This window comes from Helianthus annuus, chromosome 8, assembly GCF_002127325.2.
Source record: "Helianthus annuus cultivar XRQ/B chromosome 8, HanXRQr2.0-SUNRISE, whole genome shotgun sequence".
NCBI classification, from domain to species: Eukaryota; Viridiplantae; Streptophyta; class Magnoliopsida; order Asterales; family Asteraceae; genus Helianthus; species Helianthus annuus.
In genome coordinates, this window is record NC_035440.2 from 33,752,803 (window position 1) to 33,779,082 (window position 26,280).

Genomic DNA, 26,280 nt, shown 5'->3' on the forward strand with positions numbered 1-26,280 from the left:
TACCTTGTGCTTTAGTAGGACTAGATGATCACGAATTCGTTAACATGCAAGTGTTTCAGCCATATTTAGGGCTTCAATTGTTCAATTTTGTGAAGATGAGAAGGGTTTCTTTCCCCCTTGCTCCTGGCGACCAAACACGCACGTATGTGTGTGTGTTGTGAGTTTTTGTGGTTTATTTTAATTATCCAACTTTCCTCAATTACATATTCCATCCCTCATCTATGCATACTTGTTTTTAAAAGGCTGATACTTGTTTCTTTTAGTTAAGAATCCTAACTCTCATTCTAACTAGACTCACCTCCTAGGTAATTCTAAAAACATATTGTAACAATATATAAACACATATAATTAAATTCTGGGGTGTTACAAAAATACTGGTGAGTTCATTCAGTTGTACAAAAACACATTGTTATAATTAAAACATTAAGAGTTTTTGCATTTGTTTATATCTCACAATATTACTATTGACTATCTCGTTGTCCAATAGCAAAGAGACTACTTTAATGGTATTTGTCACTAGGCACTTCCTGTGACCGTGGTCATATCACTACTTGGCTAACCCGTTGTCCAAATAGCAAAGCTTATCAAGTAATGTATACAAAACCCACATACCGATATTAGTTTCCCAGTAAGAATACAAGGACTTAATCATTGTAATATAACTAGGAAACATTTAGGTTTTTGAAAAAGAGAATGACTCACATTGCAGATTTAGGTTGGGGAAGACAAAGGGTGGGTAATGAATAAAGAGGTATAAAAAATAACAAAAACAAAAAATGTAAAAAAGACAAAAATACCCCAATTTTAACTAAGAAAAATAGATAGAGTTTAAGAAAGTGGATAAAGGTGACAAGATTTTAAAACCACAAGGGCTCAAATACACGAAAAAACAAATTATTAAACGAAACGAAAATGGCAATATTTACCAAACCTCGACCAAAATGTGAGTTTATTAATAATTTTATATGAAAAGAAATATTGTGTACTTTATGCTCTTTTCATAAGATTTGGGCCAAAAGTGAAATTTGATCAAGAATAGCCATAGGCCACGGTGGTTTGGTGCATCTTTGCGATCATCAGTGATGAAGGGAAAATTCGGCGGTAAACAGCCGACGGGTACTCCGTCATTGGCATGGTCGACGGTGGTCGTCGTCGTTTCACTGCTGGCTGGTGCATCAGTCGTCCATAACATCTTCAAGCCTGATTTGGTTCTTCTTCTTCTTCTCTCTCGCATTTGTTTCTTCTTATTTGTTTCTGTGCAACATAGATTCCTCTCAACTTATGTACGAACTCACTCAATGGTTCTTGAATGTGCTAAAAGATGTTTCCGAGCTTAATTTTTTGTAGTAGTAATAGAAAATGGCGTTTTTTGATTTTGCATACGAAGTGTTTGATGAAATGTCTCAACGAAGCAAACACAAATGTATGTTACAGCTTTTAAGTTTGAAATCTTTCTTTAGAATGGCTAATTCACGCACCCTTTAAACTTACTTTAAGTCTATATACTAATGTCCACCATGGGACAAGAACCCGCAAGCATCACGAGAACACCTTTACAACACACCTTGATACCGCTAGGCTACAAGCCCTTTGGTTCTTATTGGACCAACAACTTTTACTGAATTTTAGACATTATATGGATCTTGTTGAGTAGAAAATGGGTCAATGCATAGCAATCTAGTTATGTTGCCATGATGGTGTCACTGACTAAAGTCACTCAGTTTCTGGAGACAGGGTCTAGTTCATTTGCTCTTTAGCCAGCTAATGACTATTGCATCTTTCTAACGTACTTTTCGAACAATAATGAATTCAGTGGTAGAACCAAAACTTTTTAACTGAGGGGTCGCTATAGAAAGTTATATTGTTATATTCACTTCAACTACTTTAGTGTCAACAACCGGGGGATCAAGCTATAAGAAAACGCCAACACTGGATCCTTCATTCCTTTGTTGTTCTTTTACCGCCCACTCTTTGTTTACAGTGATGACACACCATGCAAATAGGTCAAAAGAACCATGTTCAAGTTCTTTGATCTATAAAATGATGGTTGTTTTGTGAATAGTAATTGTATAAAATTAAAAAAACACTCTGTATTAACTTTCATCTTTGTTTGATCTGCAGACATTACCTCCAATTGATGGTTCAAGTGAAGCTAAGATGCAACAACCTGCTAAAGAATGAACATTTTTCTCAAAACTAGATTCTATTATATTTGGGACCAATCAATTTTCTTTTTTTCTTTCTGTTTTCCATCTGATGTAGCTGGATTGTGATTTCATCAAATGCTTTGTGCTTGAATCTAGAATCAGAATTTCAAAATAAAGTTACTTCTTGATGCTTGTTGATCTATGTGGATGAGTGTATTTCGGCTCGATAAATGAATGTGGCCCATGCGACTAAATGTCACTTTTAATATATGTGTTACAAGGCAGGGTCGACTCTATCGTCTAGTAAATTAGGCAATGGTTTTAGGCTCATTAAATTTGAAAAGTCTTCAAATTATTGAATGATGCATTGATGAGTTGGTTGCAAAGTTTGGGTTTAAAGAACCTCCTTTAGAGTTTAAAGTCACTTTCTTTGGTACAGTTTTTTCTCTTAGATCACCTATGAGTTAATTACTGTTTTCGTCCCTGTGGTTTGTCAAAAATCACTATTTCAGTCCATTAGTTTAAAAATTGCGATTTCAGTCCCTGCGGTTTCACTTTCGTAACCATCTCAGTCCACCTTGTAACCATTTCAGTCCCTGTACTAACAGAATAAATGGATTGAAATGGTTACGAAAGTAAAACCACAGGGACTGAAATTGTAATTTTTAAACTAATTGACTGAAATAGTAATTTTTGACAAACCACTGGGACGAAAAGAGTAATTAACTCATCACCTATAATGTAAACTCAAAAACCTTTGAAATCTTACATAGTCATCTATAACTTTTCTCAAAAACCTTCTTATAGCTTTTCTCAAATAATACACACCATGTTGTATCCTTCATTTCCACATCATCTTTACTTAAATATATTTATTAGTATATTAAGACCTTACATAATCCAATGAACCAATCGATCACAAACGGGGCTTTTCCATGTTCATTTGTTTAACTCTAACCGAACAAACAAACGAACATGACCCATAAGAGGTTTCTTTGTCTATTCAAGGGTTTCAAATAGTAGAACTTATTCAATTTAACTAGTGAATTCTCACAAACATCCAAATTTATTATGTTTAGTTTATGAATAAATAAAACATTTTTTATGGGTTTAAGTGGGTAGAAATACGCTATTTTCATACGGATGCCGATGATCGCAAGCATTTTGCCACGCTTCAATTAATCGACCGCCAACAAGGTGTCCTTGTTATCGACTTATTCGAGTTACCCTGGTTAATAACTATTCATTAAGAAACATTACGTCACGTTTACGTAAATAAAACCTCATGGGCTAATAAAGAAAAAAAGTTAAAGTTAAAGGACTAAACTTAACAAACAATAAAAGTAGATGACCTGTTCTACCTGAACAAGTGTAACTGCCCATTATGGTTTGTTCAACGAACAACTGCTTTGTGCTCATCTACACCAACCAGATGCCATTAAAATCCTTCAACCATTTAGCTCTATATAGGATATAGATCCATACATTCTAATTAAATCCTTAAAAGTTAAATTCATCTATGTTCCACACTTCCTATTAATCCCATTTCTCTAGATCTCTTCAACCGAAACAACCGTTGTTTTCTCCAATTTCCTTAACTAGATTTGGCGCGAAAGCGGTAGAGAAATAATCATCCGATGAAGGTGACAGTTACCACCCGGAGTGGTAGAGAATTAATCAACGGTGGCCTTGATATTGATACAACTGTAAGATCTATAAACCTTTTAGCTTATTGTGATCATAGTTTATAAGGTGTATACTTTTGGGCGATTTATGAGTTTGCGACTGATTTTTTGCTTCGGTTGAGTTGTTGTAGGCTACCGTGGCTGATTTGGAGGATGCGATTCATCAGAGAAGTAAGTTCTTGTTGGTTAAATCTTTATTTTGTTTGTGAATAATTAAGTGTTTCGAACTTATTCATATATTGTATTATGACTATTGGTTAAATGGATGATGGAACTTTTGATATTTGACGAATAATTTGACTTATAACTAGGGCTGCAAACAAACCAAACAAACACGAACAAGACCTTGTTCGTGTTCGTGTTCGTTTGTTAAGAAATATATGTGTTCGCGAACCGTTCACGAACACTTATCGAACGAGATTTTATGTTCGTGTTTGTTTGTTAAGGAAATGAACTTGTTTGTGTTCGTTTGTGTTTGTTTGTTAATTTTAGGCAACGAACAAAAACAAACGTTGATGAACACAAATGATCACAAACTAATGTTCATGAACACAAATGGAAACAAATGAACACAAATAATCGTTCATGATATATAATACACTGACACTTATTAGATATTTAATTTGTCGGAATTTTGAAGTATTTAAATAAATATAAAAACTAAAAACACTAATGAACTATCGAACACAAACGAACATGTTACCGAACGTTCACGAACATAAACGAACGAACACGACCTCTGTTCATGTTTGATTATTTAACTAAGCGAATGAAATTTCTTGTTCGTGTTCGTTTGTTTAATAAACAAACGAACACAAACGAACTTCCCGCCGAACAGTTCACGAACTGTTCGCCGAACGTTTGGTTTGTTTGCAGCCCTACTTATAACTGTGGTTAGAACTAGAAGACATCTTAAGCTTTAGTTTACAATTTGTACAAGTATATAACCTTGTTGTCGTGTTTGATCATCTGAGTTTATACTTTAGGACAACGATTTGGTATCTATTGATGCGTGTGTGCACATTTATCTCGATATATAGTTATATTAACTTGTAACTTATAAGTTGTAACCTTGTGTGCACCTTATATCAACAGTCAAGAAATACCATCCGTCAAGACAACGGTTAACCCTGCCCCATCATCCTCAGTCAAAGGAGAAGCCGATCGTCCTACAGTACAAGAAAGTTCTAAAAGATTACACGAATGGGAACTCAGACACCATAACCATAGTATTTAAGGATTTAGGCCCTCAAGTATCATACCGTACACTTTTCTTTTTCGAGTACTTGGGCCCACTCCTCCTCTACCCTCTCTTCTACTATTTCCCCGTGTATCAGTATCTTGGATACCAAACTAAACATGTTATATACCCGGTCCAAACATACACGTTATATTACTGGTGCCTGCACTACTTCAAGCGTATCATGGAGACCTTTTTTGTGCACCGTTTTAGCCATGCGACGTCCCCAGTATCGAATGTCTTTAGAAACTGTGCTTATTATTGGACTTTCGCCTGTTTTATTGCTTACTATGTGAACCACCCTTTATATATGCCCGTAAGTGAGTTCCAGATGAAGATTGGATTCGGGTTTGGGTTGATCATGCAAGTTGCTAACTTGTACTGCCACATCATATTGAGAAACCTTCGTGGGCGAAATGGGAATGGAGGGTACCAGATTCCTCGTGGGTTTTTGTTTAACTTTGTTACTTGTGCGAATTACACAACCGAGATTTATCAGTGGTTGGGATTCAATGTAGCAACACAGACTGTTGCAGGTTATATCTTTCTTGTGGTTGCTGCTTCAATTATGACCAATTGGGCCCTTGCTAAGCATCGTCGACTAAAAAAGGTACTTTTTCTAATCTTTTCAAGTTACAGAAAGAAAAAAGTGTTCACATTTTTTCATTTAAACTGTATGCTTTGTGTATTGAAGTCGTTTACTGTATGATAATCCAAACACCCCTTAGTGTTAGTGTGATAATGCGACATAATTTATAATTTGTTTTTCGGTTCACTTGGCAGCTATTTGATGGAAAAGAGGGAAGACCCAAGTATCCTCAAAGATGGGTAATACTGCCCCCATTCCTCTAAAGGAATCCAAACACGGGTTTATCGCCCATTTTGGATTCTAAGCAAGATTCGGAGGATATTACGATCTCGTTTTGATTGCCTGGTTCTCTAAAACAGATGCATATGTTATGTTTTCTTTATTTGTTTATGTTAAATTTGTAATACAATTCACTGCTTGCTGATAATAATGATCTACTTTGGCTTATTGTGTTTGTTCTTTATACTTAAGGAGTTAAGGTTACATAACAATAAATATAAAGATTTCTGATTTACTGGCTTGATGTTGATATAAATGATGTAAATCAAAGTATCAACGGATAGGATTTTCGAAGTTTCAAACGAAATGAATGACAACGGCTGATCAAGATACAGAAACACCACTTGATCAATTCCGTCGGGCGAACCTAAACGAAGTTTCGGATACAGAAACACCACCGAGACTCACGATCAGGGTCCAAAGAACACCACCCAAGTGGCCAAACTTGAGCTAGCAATGGAAAATAACAAACTGGTAACTCAAAATGAGAAAACACAGTCGAAAATTTTAAACATCAAAATCACCACCATTGACATTCAAAAGTTACTTACATATAGAATAAAACCTACTAACTCGCGTCCTAAATTCAGGGAAAACAAACAAACTAAAGTACTACTTTTGAAGCAAGAAAAACAACTAGATAAAGCTTAGAAAATAACTGCTGAAACATGGAAATAAAAGAAGTGGGAATAACCCACTCATGGTGGTGACGTGGGTAAAATGCCTTGCATTGTTTTTTTAACCTCCATCATGGGGCTCCATATGACCGCATATTGACCCGTTTGTAGCATCCGACCCATTTGTAATCCTATCATCCTCTCCGTCTTGCGAAAAGTTTGACCTCAAACTTGAATGATCAGCCTCCAACTCAGGATCGTATCTACAATAAAAGTTGACGTGAAAAGCTGCATCGGGAACTTTAGCTTTGACTGCAAACATGCTGTGGTTGTTGCTACTTTGTTTGTCCCACTCCAACTCGTGATTAGTATCGTGACCGATTGCTTTTTGTCCTTCGAATAACGTTTCTTCCGGTCGAAACGGATCATGTGATAACAACGAGAAAAACTGATCAGCAACTAAGGTTCGGTTGTTAAATGCAATTGTGGGGGCCGATGGGAGCAATGTTATTTTTTGTTCATCTTTGACAAAGGAGTACGTATTCTTGTACCCGTCATGAATAACTCTTCTGTCGAACAACCAAGGGCGGCCCAACAACACGTGGCATGCATCCATTGGAATAATGTCACACCAGATTTCATCCTTGTATTCATGTCCAATAGTGAATGAGAGTAAAACACGATTCAATACACGAATACCTTTTCCGTTATCAAGCCAGTGTATGTTATAAGGTGAAGGATGAGACTCTATAGGTAGGTTTAACTTTGTGACCATGGTTTGTGAAGCTACATTAGTGCAGCTTCCACTGTCTACGACCAGTGAACATACTTTATTCCGTATAGTGCAGCGGGTAAGAAACAACGATTCTCGTTGCATGTTGTCACCTTTAATTACGGACCCAGTTAGCGCCCGCTGAATCATTAAACAGTCTCCTTCATCTGGGCCTATTACCACCTCCTCTTCAGCTTGCTGTGGACCTATTTCTTCATCATACTTTGGTTTGGTCAAAGCTTCAAACTCGGTTAAAGTGATGATTCTTTTGTTGGGACACTCAGATGCAATGTGTCCCAATCCTTGACAACGGAAACATCGCCTTGTATTCTTCGAGGTTGTTCCCGAACTCTCAGGTATCTCAATGGGTTTGGAAGGTGTTGGAACCGACAACGGTAGTGAAGAAGAAGTTGGTGCAGTGGAGGGCGGCTTACCGGTTAGTTTTGTCGATTCCATCTTGGTTTGATTCTTCTGTCGGGATTCAACTTTGTGTGCAAGAAGGGTAAGCTCAGCCAACGTGGAATAGGGCTGTAACTCCACTATAGTGGCGAACTTTGGTTCTAAGCCTCCGAGATATCGCACCAATGTTTGAGGATCATCTTCATTTAACCCGCATTTCATGATAAGGAATTCGAATTCTTGGGAATACTCTTCAACGGACCGTGTACCCTGCTTAATAAAATGAAGTTTGGAAAAGTTTTCTTGGAGATAATACGTAGGCATGTATTTTTGTTTAAGCAGTTTCTTCATCTTCGACCAACTCCTCACCTTATCCTTCCCATTTTGTTCTCTTTTCCAACATACATTGGCCCACCAGGTAGAAGCATATTTTCGTAATTTTAAGGCGACAATTTTGACCTTCTTTTCCTCTGGAGTCTGCTTATAATCAAATACTCGCTCAACGGTTCGGAGCCATTCTACAAACTCGTCCGGGTCAAGCTTCCCATCGTACTCGGGGATGTCAACTTTGATGTCGGTATGGCTTCGGTTGTTAGGAGATCGACGACCATAAGGGTTATAGTCACCGGTATTGAAGAACTCATCGGTATCATATTCATCATCAGGTCTGTACCGAGGAGGGGTTCGGTCGTTGTCTCTTCGTCTTTGTATGGCAAAAGTTAACTCCCGCACTTGATCTTGTAGGTCTTTTATTTGTTGTTCCATGGCTATAAAATGAAGGCTGATATAAATGGTGATAAATTGTTAGTTACGGAATGGACTGGAGACGAAACGGAGGGTGTTTCGGCTCTGATACCAGATGATGTAAATCAAAGTATCAACGGATAGGATTTTCGAAGTTTCAAACGAAATGAATGACAACGGCTGATCAAGATACAGAAACACCACTTGATCAATTCCGTCGGGCGAACCTAAACGAAGTTTCGGATACAGAAACACCACCGAGACTCACGATCAGGGTCCAAAGAACACCACCCAAGTGGCCAAACTTGAGCTAGCAATGGAAAATAACAAACTGGTAACTCAAAATGAGAAAACACAGTCGAAAATTTTAAACATCAAAATCACCACCATTGACATTCAAAAGTTACTTACATATAGAATAAAACCTACTAACTCACGTCCTAAATTCAGGGAAAACAAACAAACTAAAGTACTACTTTTGAAGCAAGAAAAACAACTAGATAAAGCTTAGAAAATAACTGCTGAAACATGGAAATAAAAGAAGTGGGAATAACCCACTCATGGTGGTGACGTGGGTAAAATGCCTTGCATTGTTTTTTTAACCTCCATCATGGGGCTCCATATGACCGCATATTGACCCGTTTGTAGCATCCGACCCATTTGTAATCCTATCAATAAATGAAGACTTAGTTTTAATAATGTAACGAAAATACGCGTGGGAATTCTGAATGCAACAAACTTTGGCAGTAAGCGTTGCGGTGGTGGCGAATGATGATGATGACCTTGTGCACGGTGACACAACAATCCCGGTAGTGGTTGTCTGAGTTGATTGATACGATCTCAGGCGTCGCTGCCGCCCGGTATGTGAACAATGACCACGACTGGATCGAAAAGCAACGTGGGATTCTAATAGTGGCTGCTTTAGTGGTGGCAGGGATGTCGTTCCACTCGGGGATCAACCCTCCTGGCGGTACTATTACAGACACACAAAACGGTCGATATTCGCTTGGAAACGCAGTTCAAACAGAAGTGGACATGGATAACTGGAACAAGTTTGTAGCGTTTAATTCGTTAATGATGATAACTTCACTGGCCATAGCTGTTGTGCTGATCAGTGGACTTCCATTAAGGAACAAGTTCTTGATGTGGGTGCTTACGGTTGGAACATTGTCCGCTATGGTGTCGATGGTGGCTACTTATTTGCATTCATTGGCTATGATGGCACCGGATATGTATGTGAATGTGACGAGTGTTTGGATTTGTTTGATTTGGATGTTGGGTTGTGGGGTGATCGCGTTGATTCATACGATCTTTTTCGTTGTTTGGGTGGTGATGAAGCTGTTAAAGCACGGGATGCAGGAGACTGATAGAAAAGGGAACCAGGATGCTGCAGGTGAATGATATGATCTGCTTATGTTGAGAGTGTGAAGTAATCTGCACAATTGCTTATGCTTGCTTTATAATAGTTTCCATTAACTGTTTTTCAAGTTAATATTCTAAGAAAATATGCATATTATTAAAAGAGAACGGCGCCACTGGTGGACGTGGTCGGTAGGTGTTGGTGGCTAGGGGTGCAAACGGGTCGAGCTGACCAGCTTGTTTAACTTATGAGATCTCGAGCTCGGCTCGTTGGTAGTTATTCAAGCTCGAGCTCGGCTCGTATATTATTATTAATTAATTTATATTAAATATAATTATTATTTTTTATAAATTTATATATATCATAGTATATGTATATATAATTTAGTTATTTTATCAAAATGTTACAAATAATGGGCTCATTTAGATTCGCGAGCCGGCCTGAGCTCAGTAAGTGAAGCTCAGGTTCGAGCTCGGGTTCGTTTACTAAACAAGCTTATTTTTAGGCTCGAGCTTGTTTAAGCTTGGCTTACATTAAGCCAAGATCAAATAGCTCGCTGTAAAATTTGTAAAGATCTAACAAGAACAGAATAATCACTCAAGATGTAGCGACAAAAACGTGACAAAATCTATTATTAACCCAAACCAAAAAAGTACCCAACCAAAACCCTAGATCTCAAATATCTGAGATCTATGAAGTACAAAGTACAGATTCAACAGATTGAACAATCAGTTGAATATGAAAGAAGAAATACAAACAAGATACAAAGAACATAAACTGAGATCAACACGATCTCAAATACAACAATGATCTCTACACAGAGATCTACAAAACCAACAAAACTCTTCAACAGCTTGAAGATAGCTTGATGAACTGATCGCCACACCAACAACTCAGATCACAGATGATCAAAGCAAAATACGAAGAGAATCCAGAGAAAACCCTAAGAAATATCTAGATCAACTGAAGTCTTCCTTCTCTCTCATCCATTATATACCTGAATACAAAGATACTTTCACAATAATCCTCAAACTTTATAAAATATCCAGAAACACCCCTTGGCCCATAACGACCTGGTAACAACTTATAACAACTGGACCATTGGACCCAATTAAAGCCCAACAATAATATGTGCAGGAGAAATTAAAGAGAGTATATTATTTTAACATCCCCCCGTAATTTCAAACTGCAAACATATCAAATAAACCCAACTTTTCACACAACAAACCATGTTGCACTAGATTTAACCCTTTTGTGAGAATGTCTGCTAACTGTTCATCAGTAGCAATTTTATATGGTTCAATAATGCCACTTGCAATTTTTTCTCGCAAAAAATGCAAGTCTAATTCAAAGTGTTTGGTTCGTTCATGAAAAACAGGATTTAAAGAAATGGATATAGCAGACTTGCTATCACAAAACAATTTTATTGGCAAAGTACAACTAAATTTCAACTCATGCAAGACATTCTTAATCCACATTACTTCACATGCAGCTGAACACATAGCTCGATACTCAGCCTCAGCTGTGGACCTAGCTACAACACCTTGTTTCTTGCTTTTCCAAGAAACAAGTGTGTTTCCAACAAAAACTCCAAAACCTGTAACAGATTTTCGAGTTTTGGTACACTTTGCCCAATCCGAATCAACATAACACATAATGTCAAAATTACCTGTTTTTCTGAACAAAACACCCTTCCCTGGACACTGCTTTAAGTACCTTAACAATCTTAAAGCAATATCCAAGTGTGACTGACAAGGCTTATGCATGTATTGACTCAAATACTGGACAGCATAACTTATGTCTGGACGAGTTAATGACAAGTATATCAACTTGCCTATCAACTTTTGAAACCCAGTCACATTTTCAAGAAAGTTTGTATCTTTATCAGTTTTAGCAGTAATAACATGTGACTGTTCAATAGGGGTTCCAACAGGTTTACATCCTAAATACCCAAACTCAGAAAGAAGTTCAAGACAGTACTTCCTCTGTGACAAACAAACAGAACCATTTGAGTATAACACCTCAATACCAAGAAAGTACTTTAACAGTCCTAAATCCTTAATTTGAAAGTTATCACTTAAACACCTTTTGACAACTTCAATTTCAGAAGGACTGTTTCCAGTAACAACTATATCATCAACATACACTAACAAAATAATAACAACATCATTCTTATTCAAAACAAACAAAGAATGGTCACAAAGGCTTTGAACAAACCCCATATTTAATATAACATATGTCAATTTTGCATTCCATTTTCTTGGTGCTTGTTTAAGTCCATAAAGGGACTTAACAAGTTTACACACCTTATTTTTATCACTATTATAATATCCTTGAGGTAAACTCATGTAAACCTCTTCAGACAAAGACCCGTACAAGAAAGCATTGTTTATATCGAGTTGATATAAAGGCCAGCCATTATTCACAGCAACTTTTAACACAATCTTGACAGTTACCATTTTAACAACAGGTGAAAAAGTTTCACCAAAGTCAATGCCTTCCCTTTGGTTGAAACCTTTAGCAACTAACCTAGCTTTATACCTCTCAATTTCACCACTAGCCTTATATTTTATTTTATATACCCATTTACACCCAATAGGCTTCCTACCCTTAGGCAATTCAACAATTTCCCAAGTTTTATTTCTAAGAAGAGCCTCCATTTCTTTATTCATAGCCTCGATCCACCTAGGATCTTTAACAGCCTCACTATATAAAGTAGGCTCAGTAGACTTATTCAAAGAAGTAACAAAACACAAATTATCAACAGATAAATTGGCATAATTCACAACTTTTTCAACACCATACTTTACTTTACCTTCTACAACAAAATCACTAAACTTATTTGGAAAAGACACTTTCCTAGAAGATCTCCTAACTGACTGTCCCTCAGATAGGTTGGTCTCATCATGTACTACAGTGTCCTCTGCCATGCCAATATTACCCAAGCTACTACCACCTAACTGCCCACTTTCAGGAATAACATCCTCAACACTTTGGCCAGTGGCAGATGTAGAGGGTGACACTGGCTGCTGATCATCACTGCAGTGATCTTGAGCACCAGTTGTACCCTCTTCATCATTGGGAACATTAGGAACTTCTGGCATATTTGTTTCAGTAAAATCAAAAAAATTTATATGATTTAAACTTCTTTTATTTATTAATTCTTGATCTTTATTTATATTAGACTTGAAAGGGTACACATTTTCATAGAACTTAACATCTCTAGAAAAAAACACTTTTCTATTATCTAAACTTAGTAATTTGTAACCCTTTTTCACATTAGAATACCCAACAAAAACACACTTATCAGCATGATAAGTAAATTTATCAGATTCAGTCAAAATTGTACTAAAACAAAGACACCCAAAGTTCCTTAAATGATCAAATGAGGGCTTAAAACCATACACAATTTCATAAGGACTCTTACCACCTAGCACAGAAGAGGGTAACCTGTTAATTAAGTAAACAGCAGTCAATATACAGTCAGACCAATACCTTAAAGGTAAACTACTTTGAAACATTAAAGCTCTAGCTGTGTTCAAAAGATGTCTGTGTTTTCTCTCCACCACACCATTTTGTTGTGGTGTGTATGGACAAGATGTTTGATGCAATATACCTTTGTTTTTACAAAACACACTCATTTGATTATTCACAAACTCTGTTCCATTATCACTTCTAAACATCTTAATCTTTTTCTCAAACTGTGTTAAGACAAGTTCATAGAAACTACATAAGTTTTCAAACACTTCAGTTTTATTAGTTAACAAGTAACACACACAGTTCTTGAAAAATCATCAACAATGGTTAAAAAGTATTTGTATCCTTCATAACTTGTTAATTTATATGGACCCCATATATCAAGATGAACTAATTCTCCTATAGCCTTTGTCTTATGCTCACTAAGTGGAAATGGAACTCTAACTTGTTTAGCCCTATGACACACATCACAAAGGCCATGATCAACATTTTTCACACCAAACTTATCTTTTAACACAGCTAGCACTTGATCAGATGGGTGACCCAATCTACTATGCCATAAACCAGACTTAACAAAGCTATTAAAACACACATTAACAGAATTACCATGTTTTCCCACAAAATATAGACCACTATCTTGACTACCAGTCATCAGGATTCTCCTTGATTTGGAATCCTGTAACACACAACTATCTTCTTTAAACACAACATTAACATTATTATCTTTAGCTAGTCTACGAACAGATAGTAAGTTGACATGATACCCTGGGACATAGAAGACCTCTTTTAAAATAACACCATCTATTAACTTGACATCTCCAATTTTTAAAACTTTAACATTTGTTCCATTAGGATGACCAACTTTAAGATCAAAATCAGAAACATCAATTATATTAAACATGTCTTTATCACTATTAACCATATGCTGACTAGCCCCAGAGTCAACTATCCAACTAGTTATACCTTCAAAAAACATTGAACTAGAACAACTAACACCACTAGAAACAAAGCAAGACCCACCTCCTACATTTGTTGACTCCACTCCAGTACTTGACACATTAGCAGACTTATCACCAACTAAGCTTAGCAACTTAGCAACCTGTTCAGGTGTAAAAGGCAAAACAGAAGTAGACACACTAGAAGAAGATCCAACAGCAGCATTGGATCTACCAGTTACACTTGTTTTAGTAGAAGAATTATTAGACCTTTTTCTAAAATTAGGAGGATAACCAATTAATTCAAAACACCTATCAACAGTATGACCAATCATGTTACAGTGTGTACATTTCAAATTAGAATTAGGTCCTCTTTGATTAGTTGTCTTTTTCTTAGACTCAAAAGACTGATTTGGTTTAGAAACAAAAGAAACATTCTGTCCTTTTGACCCACTACTAGTTAACCTATGTGATTCCTCCCTAGAAACCACAGAATAAGCAACCTTGACAGATGGAAAAGTTTCTCTGGTTAACAAATTTGTTCTTACTGGTTGATAAACATCATCAAGTCCCATAAGAAATTGCATTAGCTTGATTAACATTGTAAAATCATTATAATCTTTAGCTGCTTTACAAGAACATGTTGGCAGTTGAAGCATAGCATCAAACTGCTTCCACATTGTTGTTAATCTATTATAATAGTCAGCTACAGTTGAACCATTTTGAGATATACTATTTATTTTTTTGAACAAATCATAAACCACAGAACCATCTATCTTGTCATAGGTCTCTTTCAAATCCTCCCAAACCTCTGAAGCTAAACTAGAAAAAACTTGACCTAAGAAAAGTTCCTCAGACACAGAGTTTAATAGCCAAGTTAACACCACAGAATTACATCTATCCCACTGACTAGCAAGCACAGAATCCTCAGTGGATTTTTCACACTTTCCATTTATAAAACCAAACTTATTTTTTGCTTCTAAAGCAAGTTTCATAGATGCAGACCACACAGCATAATTTTCAGTACCCTTCAACTTAACACTAACAATAGTAAGAGCACTAGAATCACTAGGATGTAGATAAAGAGGATCTCCAATATCCAGTTTACCTATCAAGGTCTGAGATGTACTAGCACTTGGTTCTGGCTGAACCATGATAACTCACACAAGCAAGAAGACAGATAAAACACACAAACAAAGCAACAGATAAAACAGATATACAACACACTATGGCGAATCTGTATCAGTGTCCAGATTTCAGGTTCATCACTTATAGTGCCTGAACAAGTCTTAATACAGGAGCCAACTCCTAAGAGAAAAAAACACAAAGACAGACAAACAATGAACAAACAATAACAAGCAACAATGGTGCCGGTCCTCACTACCCCGACTTCAACTAATCAACCAACAAAAGCAGTAAACTAACTACAGAGAAAAGAAAGATCTCACAGTGGGTGCAAAATCTTCACACACGATGAAGACTGTAACCTTCTAGGGTTACAAGTCAACACCAAGAACAAAGAGTAAACACTGGTTAGTTTGCCTTGAAACCTTCTAGGGTTTCAAAGACCAACACAGCCTTCACACGAATCCCAAGAATAGTGTCAAGATCCACACCGTTAAACTCCCAAGATCAGACAAACAAGCACCACAGATCTACACAAACAAAAAACAATATCAGAACAAATCTATACAAGATCTAACAGCGGAAGACTTAGATCTGGGTAAAAGAGCCTTCAAGCTCTGATACCATGTAAAATTTGTAAAGATCTAACAAGAACAGAATAATCACTCAAGATGTAGCGACAAAAACGTGACAAAATCTATTATTAACCCAAACCAAAAAAGTACCCAACCAAAACCCTAAATCTCAAATATCTGAGATCTATGAAGTACAAAGTACAGATTCAACAGATTGAACAATCAGTTGAATATGAAAGAAGAAATACAAACAAGATACAAAGAACATAAACTGAGATCAACAAGATCTCAAATACAACAATGATCTCTACACAGAGATCTACAAAACCAACAAAACTCTTCAACAGCTTGAAGATAGCTTGATGAACTGATCGCCACACCAACAACTCAGATCACAGATGATCAAAGCAAAATACGGAGAGAATCCAGAGAAAACCCTAAGAAATATCTAGATCAACTGAAGTCTTCCTTCTCTCTCATCCATTATATACCTGAATACAAAGATACTTTCACAATAATCCTCAAACTTTATAAAATATCCAGAAACACCCCTTGGCCCATAACGACCTGGTAACAACTTATAACAACTGGACCATTGGACCCAATTAAAGCCCAACAATAATATGTGCAGGAGAAATTAAAGAGAGTATATTATTTTAACACTCGCTAGTATATGACTCGTTTGCACCCTTACTGCCTACTAGTGGCCGGTAGGTGCTGCTGGCAGACAGTAGTGGTGGGTCGTGCGGGCCAATTCAAATTGTTTGTAAGTTAACAAGTTTTATAATAGTGATTAACCGTATAATTTGAATAGACTCAAGTAAACTTATTTTACAAACAAAATCCTAACCCGTAAACCATGACCAAGTGACCAACGTGCCTGTCGTTCCTTAACCAAGTGATCCGATCCAAACCGGACTTAGAACCTTGAAACCTAATTCTAGTCGAGCCATGGTCCTGCGCTTTTTCTTTTCGCTATATATTATGTATTATAAAATACAATCCAAACAGATTTCGTGACATATTTTTTGAAAAAATATAAAGTGCAAGTTTTAAAAAAGGTTTGCAAAAGAATGCAAACAAAAGTGGGCTGAATTTACAACGATGTCCAACTGATTTCTGGTTTGGTCTTAATTGGGTCTAGACACTATTGGGTCCAAGTGTCCAACTGAATACAGCTATATTATGGGTCATATAAAAAAAATAATATATTTTTATATAAAATATATTAGCTGACATTCCATTTGATCTTTTGTTATGATTTAGAAATATGTGTAGGATAGAGAAAAACATGAATGAACATAAAAAAACAACTCACTAGATAGATTAGATTAGTGTGCATGTGGGAGGAAGGTGGATGCATGATGATGAAGCAAAGATGTACACCGTTCCTCTTTTTTAACAATGAAAAGGTACACTTGACAACTTAAAAGCTTCCTTTCTATACCCTTTTCAAATACAAATTTCAATTTACACCAAAATTTCACTAAATCTGTAAAAGAAAAGTTTGATTAGTTTGTGTTAGTGATGCTAGATGACATATATATTAGCGTTTGATTCAAAGAAAAAACACGTAAAAATTAAAATAACTAAATTATATATACATATATTATGATATATATAAATTTATAAAAAATCATTTCCCCACTACCTACATACATTTATATATGATTGAATTTAATACAAATTTAATAATAGAAAGAGAGTGTATATATAAGTGTCTTACGTATTACAACTAAACCAACAAATACCAATAGGGTGGTGTTTCATTGCCAAAGACAATACCTTTAAACATCTTAAAAGAGAAAAATTTTAGATTCAAGTCCTAGGGACAGCAGGAATAAAAATTTAACGTTCAAAAAAACAAAGCTAAACCAACAAAAATACAGATATTCATATAATTCTCATAACTCTTTATTTGAAATCGATAATATATTGCGTTTCATAAGTCTATTTTATATTGAAAATGGTATTTTACTACGCCCGTCTCTTCCTAAAACGTATAAATTACCTCAATATAAATAAAAGAAAATAATCCATGTTATTGATTTGAGTATAAATATTTAACTATTTCTTTTGTTATTTTATAAGCATTTTTTAAGGTAAAGTTTCCATACTCCTAAATTACATCAAGTAAAAATCTTAATTTATTTCTTTCTTGGGATTGAACCCAATAGCTTTCACTAAAAGGTAAAAGCCTTTGCCAAGTAATGAAATAAGCGTTTTAATCGTGTATGAAATCATAAACTAAGATTTTTAAGAGACAGAAAGAAATTAGTTATTTTCCAAAGTTGAGAATCATATCCATGTGAATTCAAAAGCCTCAATTATGAAAATGATACGAAAAAAGATAGTTCACTTTTGGTACCTAAAATCACATGTATCTTTCAATTCCAAATCCAATACGAATATTTTCATATTCAAATAATTCGACTAAAGCTCATAATGGTTGTATACTTGTATTTGATTTTGTCTTTTACATTTGTGATACAATTTTCACAAATTTGATAGTTTCATATATTCAAATCTCAAACTCTTTTAATTTAAAAATATTCTGTCAATCGGACTTGGTCCAACCAGTTATACTGCAAACATTAGTGTCATCGATCAGTCATGAATTAATGAATCGAGACATATAAAAGCAGACAACTGTAAACAAAACCAATTAATCTGTTAAGGGCACTCATGCATAGCTCAGGTAGTGTATTTGGGTACGTCAGATTTTAGGTAACACCGGCACCAGCCCTTCGGCTTCAATATTCAGTTTGTGATTTTGGTGACTACTACCCAATGTATTGGTTTATGAAAAGTGAGATGAAATTGGATAAAGTGAATTAGGTACTTCTCCAACACCACCAACGTGATTTTGGTACTTTTTTATGAAAATAGGAAAAAATAAAATGTAACAATTTAATTGGTTCTTTCAAATTTGGTACTTTGAGTTATGCATATGATGGTGGCCTCTTCAACACCGCCATTCCAACACCATTTAAATGCGTCATCATTCGTTCTACCAACACAATAGAGAGTGTTAGAGGGAGAGAGAGTGGGTCTCATGTGTCAAAGACCCAATCAATTTTATTTACTCTTTTTTTTATTAAATAGTTAAAGAGACTTTATTCTACACTATACTATAGGGTAGCGTTTGGTATGAAAAAATGAGAGGTGGAATTGAATGGACCATTGTGAGGTAATGAAGAAAAGAGTATTTGTTTGGTCGATGGAATGGAATTGTCCATTCTAAAATGCATTCCATTCCCTCAAAATCATTCCATGCGTCCCCCTTGTTTTTTTTTTCCATTCCATTCCCTCTTCACCCTTCATTAACAACACCACAACCCACCATCGTTGCTACCAAACACCACCACCACCGTCACCCACCTCCGCCGCTACCCGACACCGCCGCTACCACCACCTACCGCCACCACCCACCTCCGTCTTTGCCACCGCCACCTCCGATCATCGTCATCACCCACCTTTGATCATCGTCGCCACCATTGCCACTGCCACCTCCGATCACCGCCGCCACCCACCGCCACCACCGCTATCAACCGCTACCACCTCCGACCACCCCTGCGGCCACCATCGCCACCGCCGCCACCTACCTCCACCGTCATCCACCACCGCCAACCACCGCCGCCGCTACAACTGACACCTAGCACCACGCCCCATCAACGCCCATCACTGACCACTACCATCTAATTTTATTCTTTCGACTTTTTTCGCATACCAAACAACAAAAAGTAATTGTTGTTGATAACCAAACAAGACATGGAATGGTAATGATCAATTCTATTACCTCATCCATTTTATTACCTCGTCCATTCCATTCCTCCGTTCATTCCATTACCCCATACCAAACAGGCCCTAGATGTTAAGAGTGAGGGACTTTAAAGCTTACTGTCTATGTGGCACTGATATGACGTCTTAAAGACGATGAGGGTGTAAGGGGTGCTCACCTAAGAGGTGAGTCCCCTCTCTTACACATAACCAACCAAATAGTGCCACGTCAACTCCCCTCTAATACTCCCCTAATACCTCTTTTTGATGGCGGCACTCCCCTCTTAGGTGAGTTCGATTTTTTTTTTTGTAAAATTATGCATGTTTATAAATTAAACAAAAGACATTTCATTAAATTTAAAAAAAATACATTCAAACTAGAAAATAAAAAACACATTCAAAGTAGAAAATAAAAATTATATTAAAATTAGAAAATTAAAATTTTAGAAATCGCATGGCCACCCGTACTTGTTAGCGATTTCGCGTTTTCGGGCGAGGATGAACGGCAACATACTTGGCGGAACATCGTCGTGCGGCTTAAGGAATGTTTTCATATCTCGATCGTAATTGTAGTTTTTCATCGTCTCGCGTTGTTCCGATATGAGCTCGCGAGCCTCCGACTCTCTTTTTTTCCTCAGTTCGATCGCCTCCAATTCTACCGCTTGCTTCGCTTCTTTCATGGCGGTGTACACTTTGAATTGTGCCGCCAACTCGGCCGAGCTTCCCTCGGACGATGTAGCTTGACGCTTGTCTCGCCGTTGTGGTCTTTGTGGCGAGGGGTTTTCGTTCATATCCGGTATCGAAGGGTCCACGTCAACGGGCTTTCTTTTATGTGCCGAACCTTCACCTTCCTCACCCATCAATGGGACTTGGGCCCATTTCTCGTGTCTTCGAACGACCTCCCACGCCTCGATGTGTTGAAAACCGTTCGGAAATCTATCTTTAAATTCTTTTAACGCGACTTTCATCACGTCGAGATCCTTACATCCGCTTCCTCGTGTGCGATCCTACATGTTATAAAAAAAATATGAACTTAGAAAAAAAATTAAAAATATACAATGTTAAAAAATATATTTTTTACCGCTTGTTGGTATAGGCCGTTGAAAAAGTTTATTTTCGTCATCATCGGGTTCCATTTAGACCGTACTTGATGAACTGTCCGGTTACTTCCACCGACAGTTTTGTTAAAATGCTCTATCTTACGCCAAAAACTTTCCCGGTTTTGTTGATTGCCCTTTTTTTTGTTGGTAGAACAATGTACCCACGCCTTCGCCAACGCCTCTTCTTGGTCCTTTGTCCATTTTTCGCTCACCATTTTCCCCTTTTTATCCCGAGCATCATCTTCTTCGTTGCCCGCGTCTTCATCCACATTATATTCATCGTCCTCGTCCTCGTCGCCCAAATTTTGAGTTTCGGGCACTACCTCATCGTCCTCGTCGTCGTAAACAGGTAGAGGACGTTCGACATTTCCTCGTGTAGATGGAACTTGTGGGGAACGAAAACCATATGGGTCGAAGGCGGGGGATTGAGGAGGAGCGTCCATTGATAACAAATTTTGAAAATAGCCGAAATTGGGTTGTTGGGTGTTGTAAAACGAGGGGTGTGTAGGTTGTTGGAAAAAAAACGGGGGTTGTGAAGTGTATCCGAAAGGGGGTTGTGGTTGAGCATTTGCACCGCTCGAACCATCTCGAGACGGTTTCGAGACCCGTCCCTTAGTTTTTTTCTTGGCCTCGCGGGGTTGGTTCTCCATTGCTCGGTGTAAAGGGGGTGTGGTTTGAGAGTATAAAAAATAAAAAGTGAAGTGGGTGTGGTTGGAGAGTTTAAAAAATGTGTGAGAATGATATGGTTTGAGTATAAAAAAATGGAGTGAATGAGATGGTTATTTATATATGTTTAAAAAAAGTGAATTTTTTTTTTTTTAAATCGGACCGTTGCTTTTTGACCGTTCCTCGTTTCTCGTGCATTTTCACGCGGTGAATCCATGCCTAAACCACCCCCCGATTCGGGTCCCCGCATTGATGGCGACGGTGTTCCCGATCGAGGACAACCATCACCGCACCCACTCCCCGCGTACACCCCGTCCACCCTGAGAGACCCACTCCACACCGTCTAGCATAATGCTTATTTTTTTTATGTACCAAACAACCAGTTCAACCGTTAAAATCGTCTAAATTTAATATTAAATAAAAATTACTTCTATAAATCCTAAGTTTGAAATGAGTGGGATGAGATCTATATGTAGATGAGAGAATGATCCAACGATCCACATCCAATCTTTTTGACGTTATAATCCCTCCACTTCCATTTAATTTCGGGTAACAACAACAAACAACAATAATAATCACCATTCACAACTTGTTTCCGCAATTGCATCTCACCCCTCATTCAAACCCATTTTTCTAGGTTTTCCTCACTTATTATTCCCTTCATTTTCTCCATTTTTCCAATTCTGCTTCCAAGCTTCATCCTCTGGTATTCTTTTTCTACCTACATTTTACTATTTCATCTTCATATACTCCACTTTTCACCTTACTTAAATTGTTGATAATTTGTTTTTGTACGTACATTTTACGATTCTATCGTTTCTGGATTAATATTTTAAAAAGATTAAGACTGCATTTGCCATATTTTGGACGGCATGTTTGGGTTTACAGCTTGATTGATGAAATAGCCTTTGATTTCTTGATTTGGTTGTGGAGATTGATGGATTTGTTCTTAAACTACTGTTTAATTGTTTGATCTGTTTGTGTTAAATTATGAATTACCTTTTAAATAATAGTGAATCCATGTTTAAAAGAGAATATATATGTTTATATTCATATATGTAGGGACATGCTTATTAGAAAACCGGTTTTAAGAGGGTGTTTGGGGTTGAGTTTTGAAAATAGATTATGCGTTTTGAATAATCAGAATCAGATAATTAGCTTGTAACAAAACGTGCTACAGAAAGATAGTGCTTGAATTTGATTATGTTGTTTGATATCACAATAATTAGATAATCAACTATTTGAAGAGTGTTTGGCAAATATATATATTTTGATCTCTAAAAAACGTAAAAAATCAGTTTTTGGATTATCATGTTTTCTTGCAGTAAGGGGTGACCTACTTTTGGATTATCACGTTTTGATCTCTACAAAACGTAAAAAATCAGTTTTTATTAATTTTTTACCAAACACTCAAAATAGATTCTTTGCGATTTCAAAACACAATAATCAAAAAATCAGGTTGAAAAAGCAATCCCAAACACACCCTAAATACAGATAAATACGTGTATATTTTGCTTTAAATGTGACACATGAGTAGATTATGTGTCAAGGTCCAAGGACCAAGTACAAGTATATTATGCGTGTCTCACACTTCTCTCCTTACAATTGATAATGTAACGATCTTGGTTTTAAAATGCATGTAGCGATTCGATGCGTTTTGATCCCAAAATCCGATACATGATGCACAATGCATGAAGCGCACGCATACTAAAAAATATATATAGCTAATATTATAACTTGTGAACCTTTAAACACTAAAATATAATATATTCTCTCATTAAAGATCTAATTTGTTCAAATACCGATCAACTGCATAAAGCGCCACATTAGACCACATCATGTGATGCGCGCATCATGGAACCGCAACACGCTATGCGATCTCATCATTGCATCACGTGATGCGCGCATTTTAAAACCAAGGTAATGATCATTTCTACATATGTGATTTCATCATGGAGATTGACGGATTTGTTCTTAAACTACATTTTAAATTATGATTTGGTTATAGGTTTAGTTGGATTTGTTTATAAAAGTGAGTCTATGTCCAAAAGAGCCTATATATGTTCATATACATGTATTTATGTATGTAAGAAACCATAATATGCTACTGTGTTTAGTGCCATGATACCTGTAATAAGATTCATGTTTTAACTAAACTATATTTTGTTGTTTAGTTAGCTGAAAATGGCAGACGGCGAGGATATTCAACCACTTGTCTGTGATAATGGAACTGGAATGGTTAAGGTAGTTATCGCAATTTCTTTTCCGTTAAATTATGCTCTATATTTTCACGTTCTAACGAATGGGTGAATCTATAGGCTGGATTTGCGGGAGATGATGCTCCGAGGGCTGTTTTTCCAAGTATTGTGGGCCGTCCCCGACACACTGGTGTGATGGTTGGAATGGGCCAAAAGGATGCATATGTTGGTGACGAGGCCCAATCCAAAAGAGGTATATTGACACTGAAATACCCGATTGAGCATGGTATTGTTAACAATTGGGATGACATGGAGAAGATATGGCATCACACTTTCTACAACGAGCTTCGTGTTGCCCCGGAAGAACACCCTGTTCTTCTTACCGAAGCTCCTTTGAATCCTAAGGCCAATCGTGAGAAGATGACTCAAATCATGTTTGAGACGTTTAACGCTCCTGCTATGTACGTTGCCATTCAAGCTGTTCTTTCCCTGTATGCCAGTGGTCGAACAACGGGTAAGTGTTTTGAGTGTTTCTTATAACACTAAATTTACTTGAATCTAGTTTTTGTTGTGCTAATAGTGGCGGCTAGGCCTGCAAATGAACCAAACGTTTAGCGAACCGTTTGGCGGGAAGTTCATTTGTGTTCGTTCGTTTATTAAACAAACGAACATGAACAAGCAATTCCGTTCGTTTAGTTAAATGAACGAACATGAACAAAGGCCGCATTCTTTCATTTATGTTCGATTGTTCATTAGTGTTTTTAGTTTTTATATTTTATTTAAATACTTCAAAATTCCAACAAATAAAATACTTAATAAGTGTTAGTGTATTATATATTATGTTCATGAACATTTGTTTGTGTTCATTTGTTTCCGTTTGTGTTCTTGAACATTAGTTTTTGTTCATTTGTGTTAATCAATGTTCGTTTTCGTTCCTTGCCTAAAATTAACAAACGAATACGAACACATTCATTTCCTTCACAAACGAACACGAACATAAAATCTCGTTTGGTAAGTGTTCGTGAACAGTGCGTGAACATGTATATTCTTAACAAACGAACATGAAGGTCTTGTTCATGTCCGTTTGCTTCGTTTGCAGCCCTAGTGGTGGCAAGATGGGCGGTTTGGGCAAATATTCAGTTTGAAACTAATTAAATTTTGTGAACCCGCACAGGTATCGTGTTGGACTCAGGAGACGGTGTGAGCCACACGGTCCCAATCTACGAGGGTTACGCACTTCCACACGCCATCCTCCGTCTAGACTTAGCCGGACGTGACCTGACCGACGCGCTAATGAAAATCCTAACCGAACGCGGCTACTCTTTCACCACATCAGCAGAACGTGAAATTGTCCGTGACATGAAAGAAAAGCTAGCCTACATAGCCCTCGACTACGAACAAGAGCTGGAGACTTCCAAAACCAGCTCTGCTGTGGAGAAAAGCTACGAGCTGCCCGACGGTCAGGTGATAACCATCGGGGCAGAGCGGTTCAGGTGCCCAGAAGTCCTGTTCCAGCCGTCAATGATCGGAATGGAAGCTGCGGGTATTCACGAGACTACATACAACTCCATCATGAAGTGTGACGTGGATATTAGGAAGGATCTTTACGGAAACATTGTGCTTAGTGGCGGTACGACTATGTTCCCGGGTATCGCTGACAGGATGAGTAAAGAGATTACCGCTTTGGCCCCGAGTAGCATGAAGATTAAGGTTGTGGCCCCACCTGAGAGGAAGTATAGTGTCTGGATTGGTGGGTCGATTCTCGCATCACTCAGCACCTTCCAGCAGGTTTGTTTTTGTTAATGAAACATGTTTTTTGATGATGTTTATGAACTTTTTTTTAAAATGGTTTATGTTTGGTTGGGTGCAGATGTGGATAGCCAAGGCGGAATATGATGAGTCTGGTCCGTCGATTGTGCATAGAAAATGCTTCTGATTTTTGCAACTGGGATGACGAAAGTATGCTGCTTGCTTGCTTGCTTATATTTTTACTATATTTTGATTTATGATTTTTAAGTACGTATATGATATGTGAAATTTGTCTAAAAAGACTATTATTGATGTATTGTACTACAGTTCCTTGATTCTTTGATTTTCATATTTGTTTTTGAATTACTTTGATGATTACATAATTCTTGACTGGATTGTTTCATTGAGTGTATAACTGGATGTCTGGATTGTTTGATTATGATTTGTTTTGAATCATGATAAAACAGAACAGACTCATCTTCATACCATTAATCAGTTAAATAAAAGACAAATTTGTAGTTTTGTATTCATAGTAACATATGTCATATACATTAAGCCATATATGTGTGTAATTGAATTTTAGTGAGATAAAACAAAGTCATTATAGAAGATAAATGATAATATGGACAAGGCGGTGTCCTTTGGTGGCGTTAAGAGTAAATTACATGTTTTGTTCTTTATGTCAACACTATTTTTCAGATGGTGTCCTTTGACGTTAAAGTTGACAAGTTTTGTACAACTCGTCAACAGAAAAAAAAAAGTGTTAACATAAAGGACAAAACTTGTAATTTACTCAAAATTTAATTTAAAAAATGGTTGGGGCAATAGAAGTAAGAAATGCAA

At 36.9% G+C, this 26,280-nt stretch overlaps 4 protein-coding genes across 4 annotated transcripts; all 4 read left to right on the forward strand.

Annotated features, from left to right (window-relative positions):
• The first annotated feature begins 999 nt into the window (after positions 1–999).
• Positions 1,000–2,349, forward strand: LOC110872583. Its single transcript, XM_022121402.2, has 2 exons — positions 1,000–1,208; positions 2,122–2,349. Exons 1-2 carry the CDS (start codon positions 1,083–1,085, stop codon positions 2,179–2,181), a joined length of 186 nt encoding a protein of 61 aa, XP_021977094.1. The 5' UTR covers positions 1,000–1,082; the 3' UTR covers positions 2,182–2,349.
• Positions 2,350–3,547: 1,198 nt separating this feature from the next.
• LOC110872584 (very-long-chain enoyl-CoA reductase) lies at positions 3,548–6,088 on the forward strand. The gene is made up of 4 exons (XM_022121403.2): positions 3,548–3,853; positions 3,964–4,003; positions 4,928–5,682; positions 5,856–6,088. The coding sequence occupies exons 1-4, from the start codon at positions 3,785–3,787 to the stop codon at positions 5,922–5,924; spliced, it is 933 nt and encodes a 310-aa protein (XP_021977095.1). The 5' UTR covers positions 3,548–3,784; the 3' UTR covers positions 5,925–6,088.
• Positions 6,089–8,502: 2,414 nt separating this feature from the next.
• On the forward strand, positions 8,503–9,873 carry LOC110869843. The gene is made up of 2 exons (XM_035975956.1): positions 8,503–8,602; positions 9,317–9,873. Exons 1-2 carry the CDS (start codon positions 8,503–8,505, stop codon positions 9,871–9,873), a joined length of 657 nt encoding a protein of 218 aa, XP_035831849.1.
• A 12,080-nt stretch (positions 9,874–21,953) lies between these two features.
• LOC110872585 (actin) lies at positions 21,954–25,840 on the forward strand. Its single transcript, XM_022121404.2, has 5 exons — positions 21,954–22,196; positions 23,665–23,734; positions 23,809–24,202; positions 24,863–25,476; positions 25,559–25,840. Exons 2-5 carry the CDS (start codon positions 23,675–23,677, stop codon positions 25,622–25,624), a joined length of 1,134 nt encoding a protein of 377 aa, XP_021977096.1. The 5' UTR covers positions 21,954–22,196; positions 23,665–23,674; the 3' UTR covers positions 25,625–25,840.
• Positions 25,841–26,280: the final 440 nt, after the last annotated feature.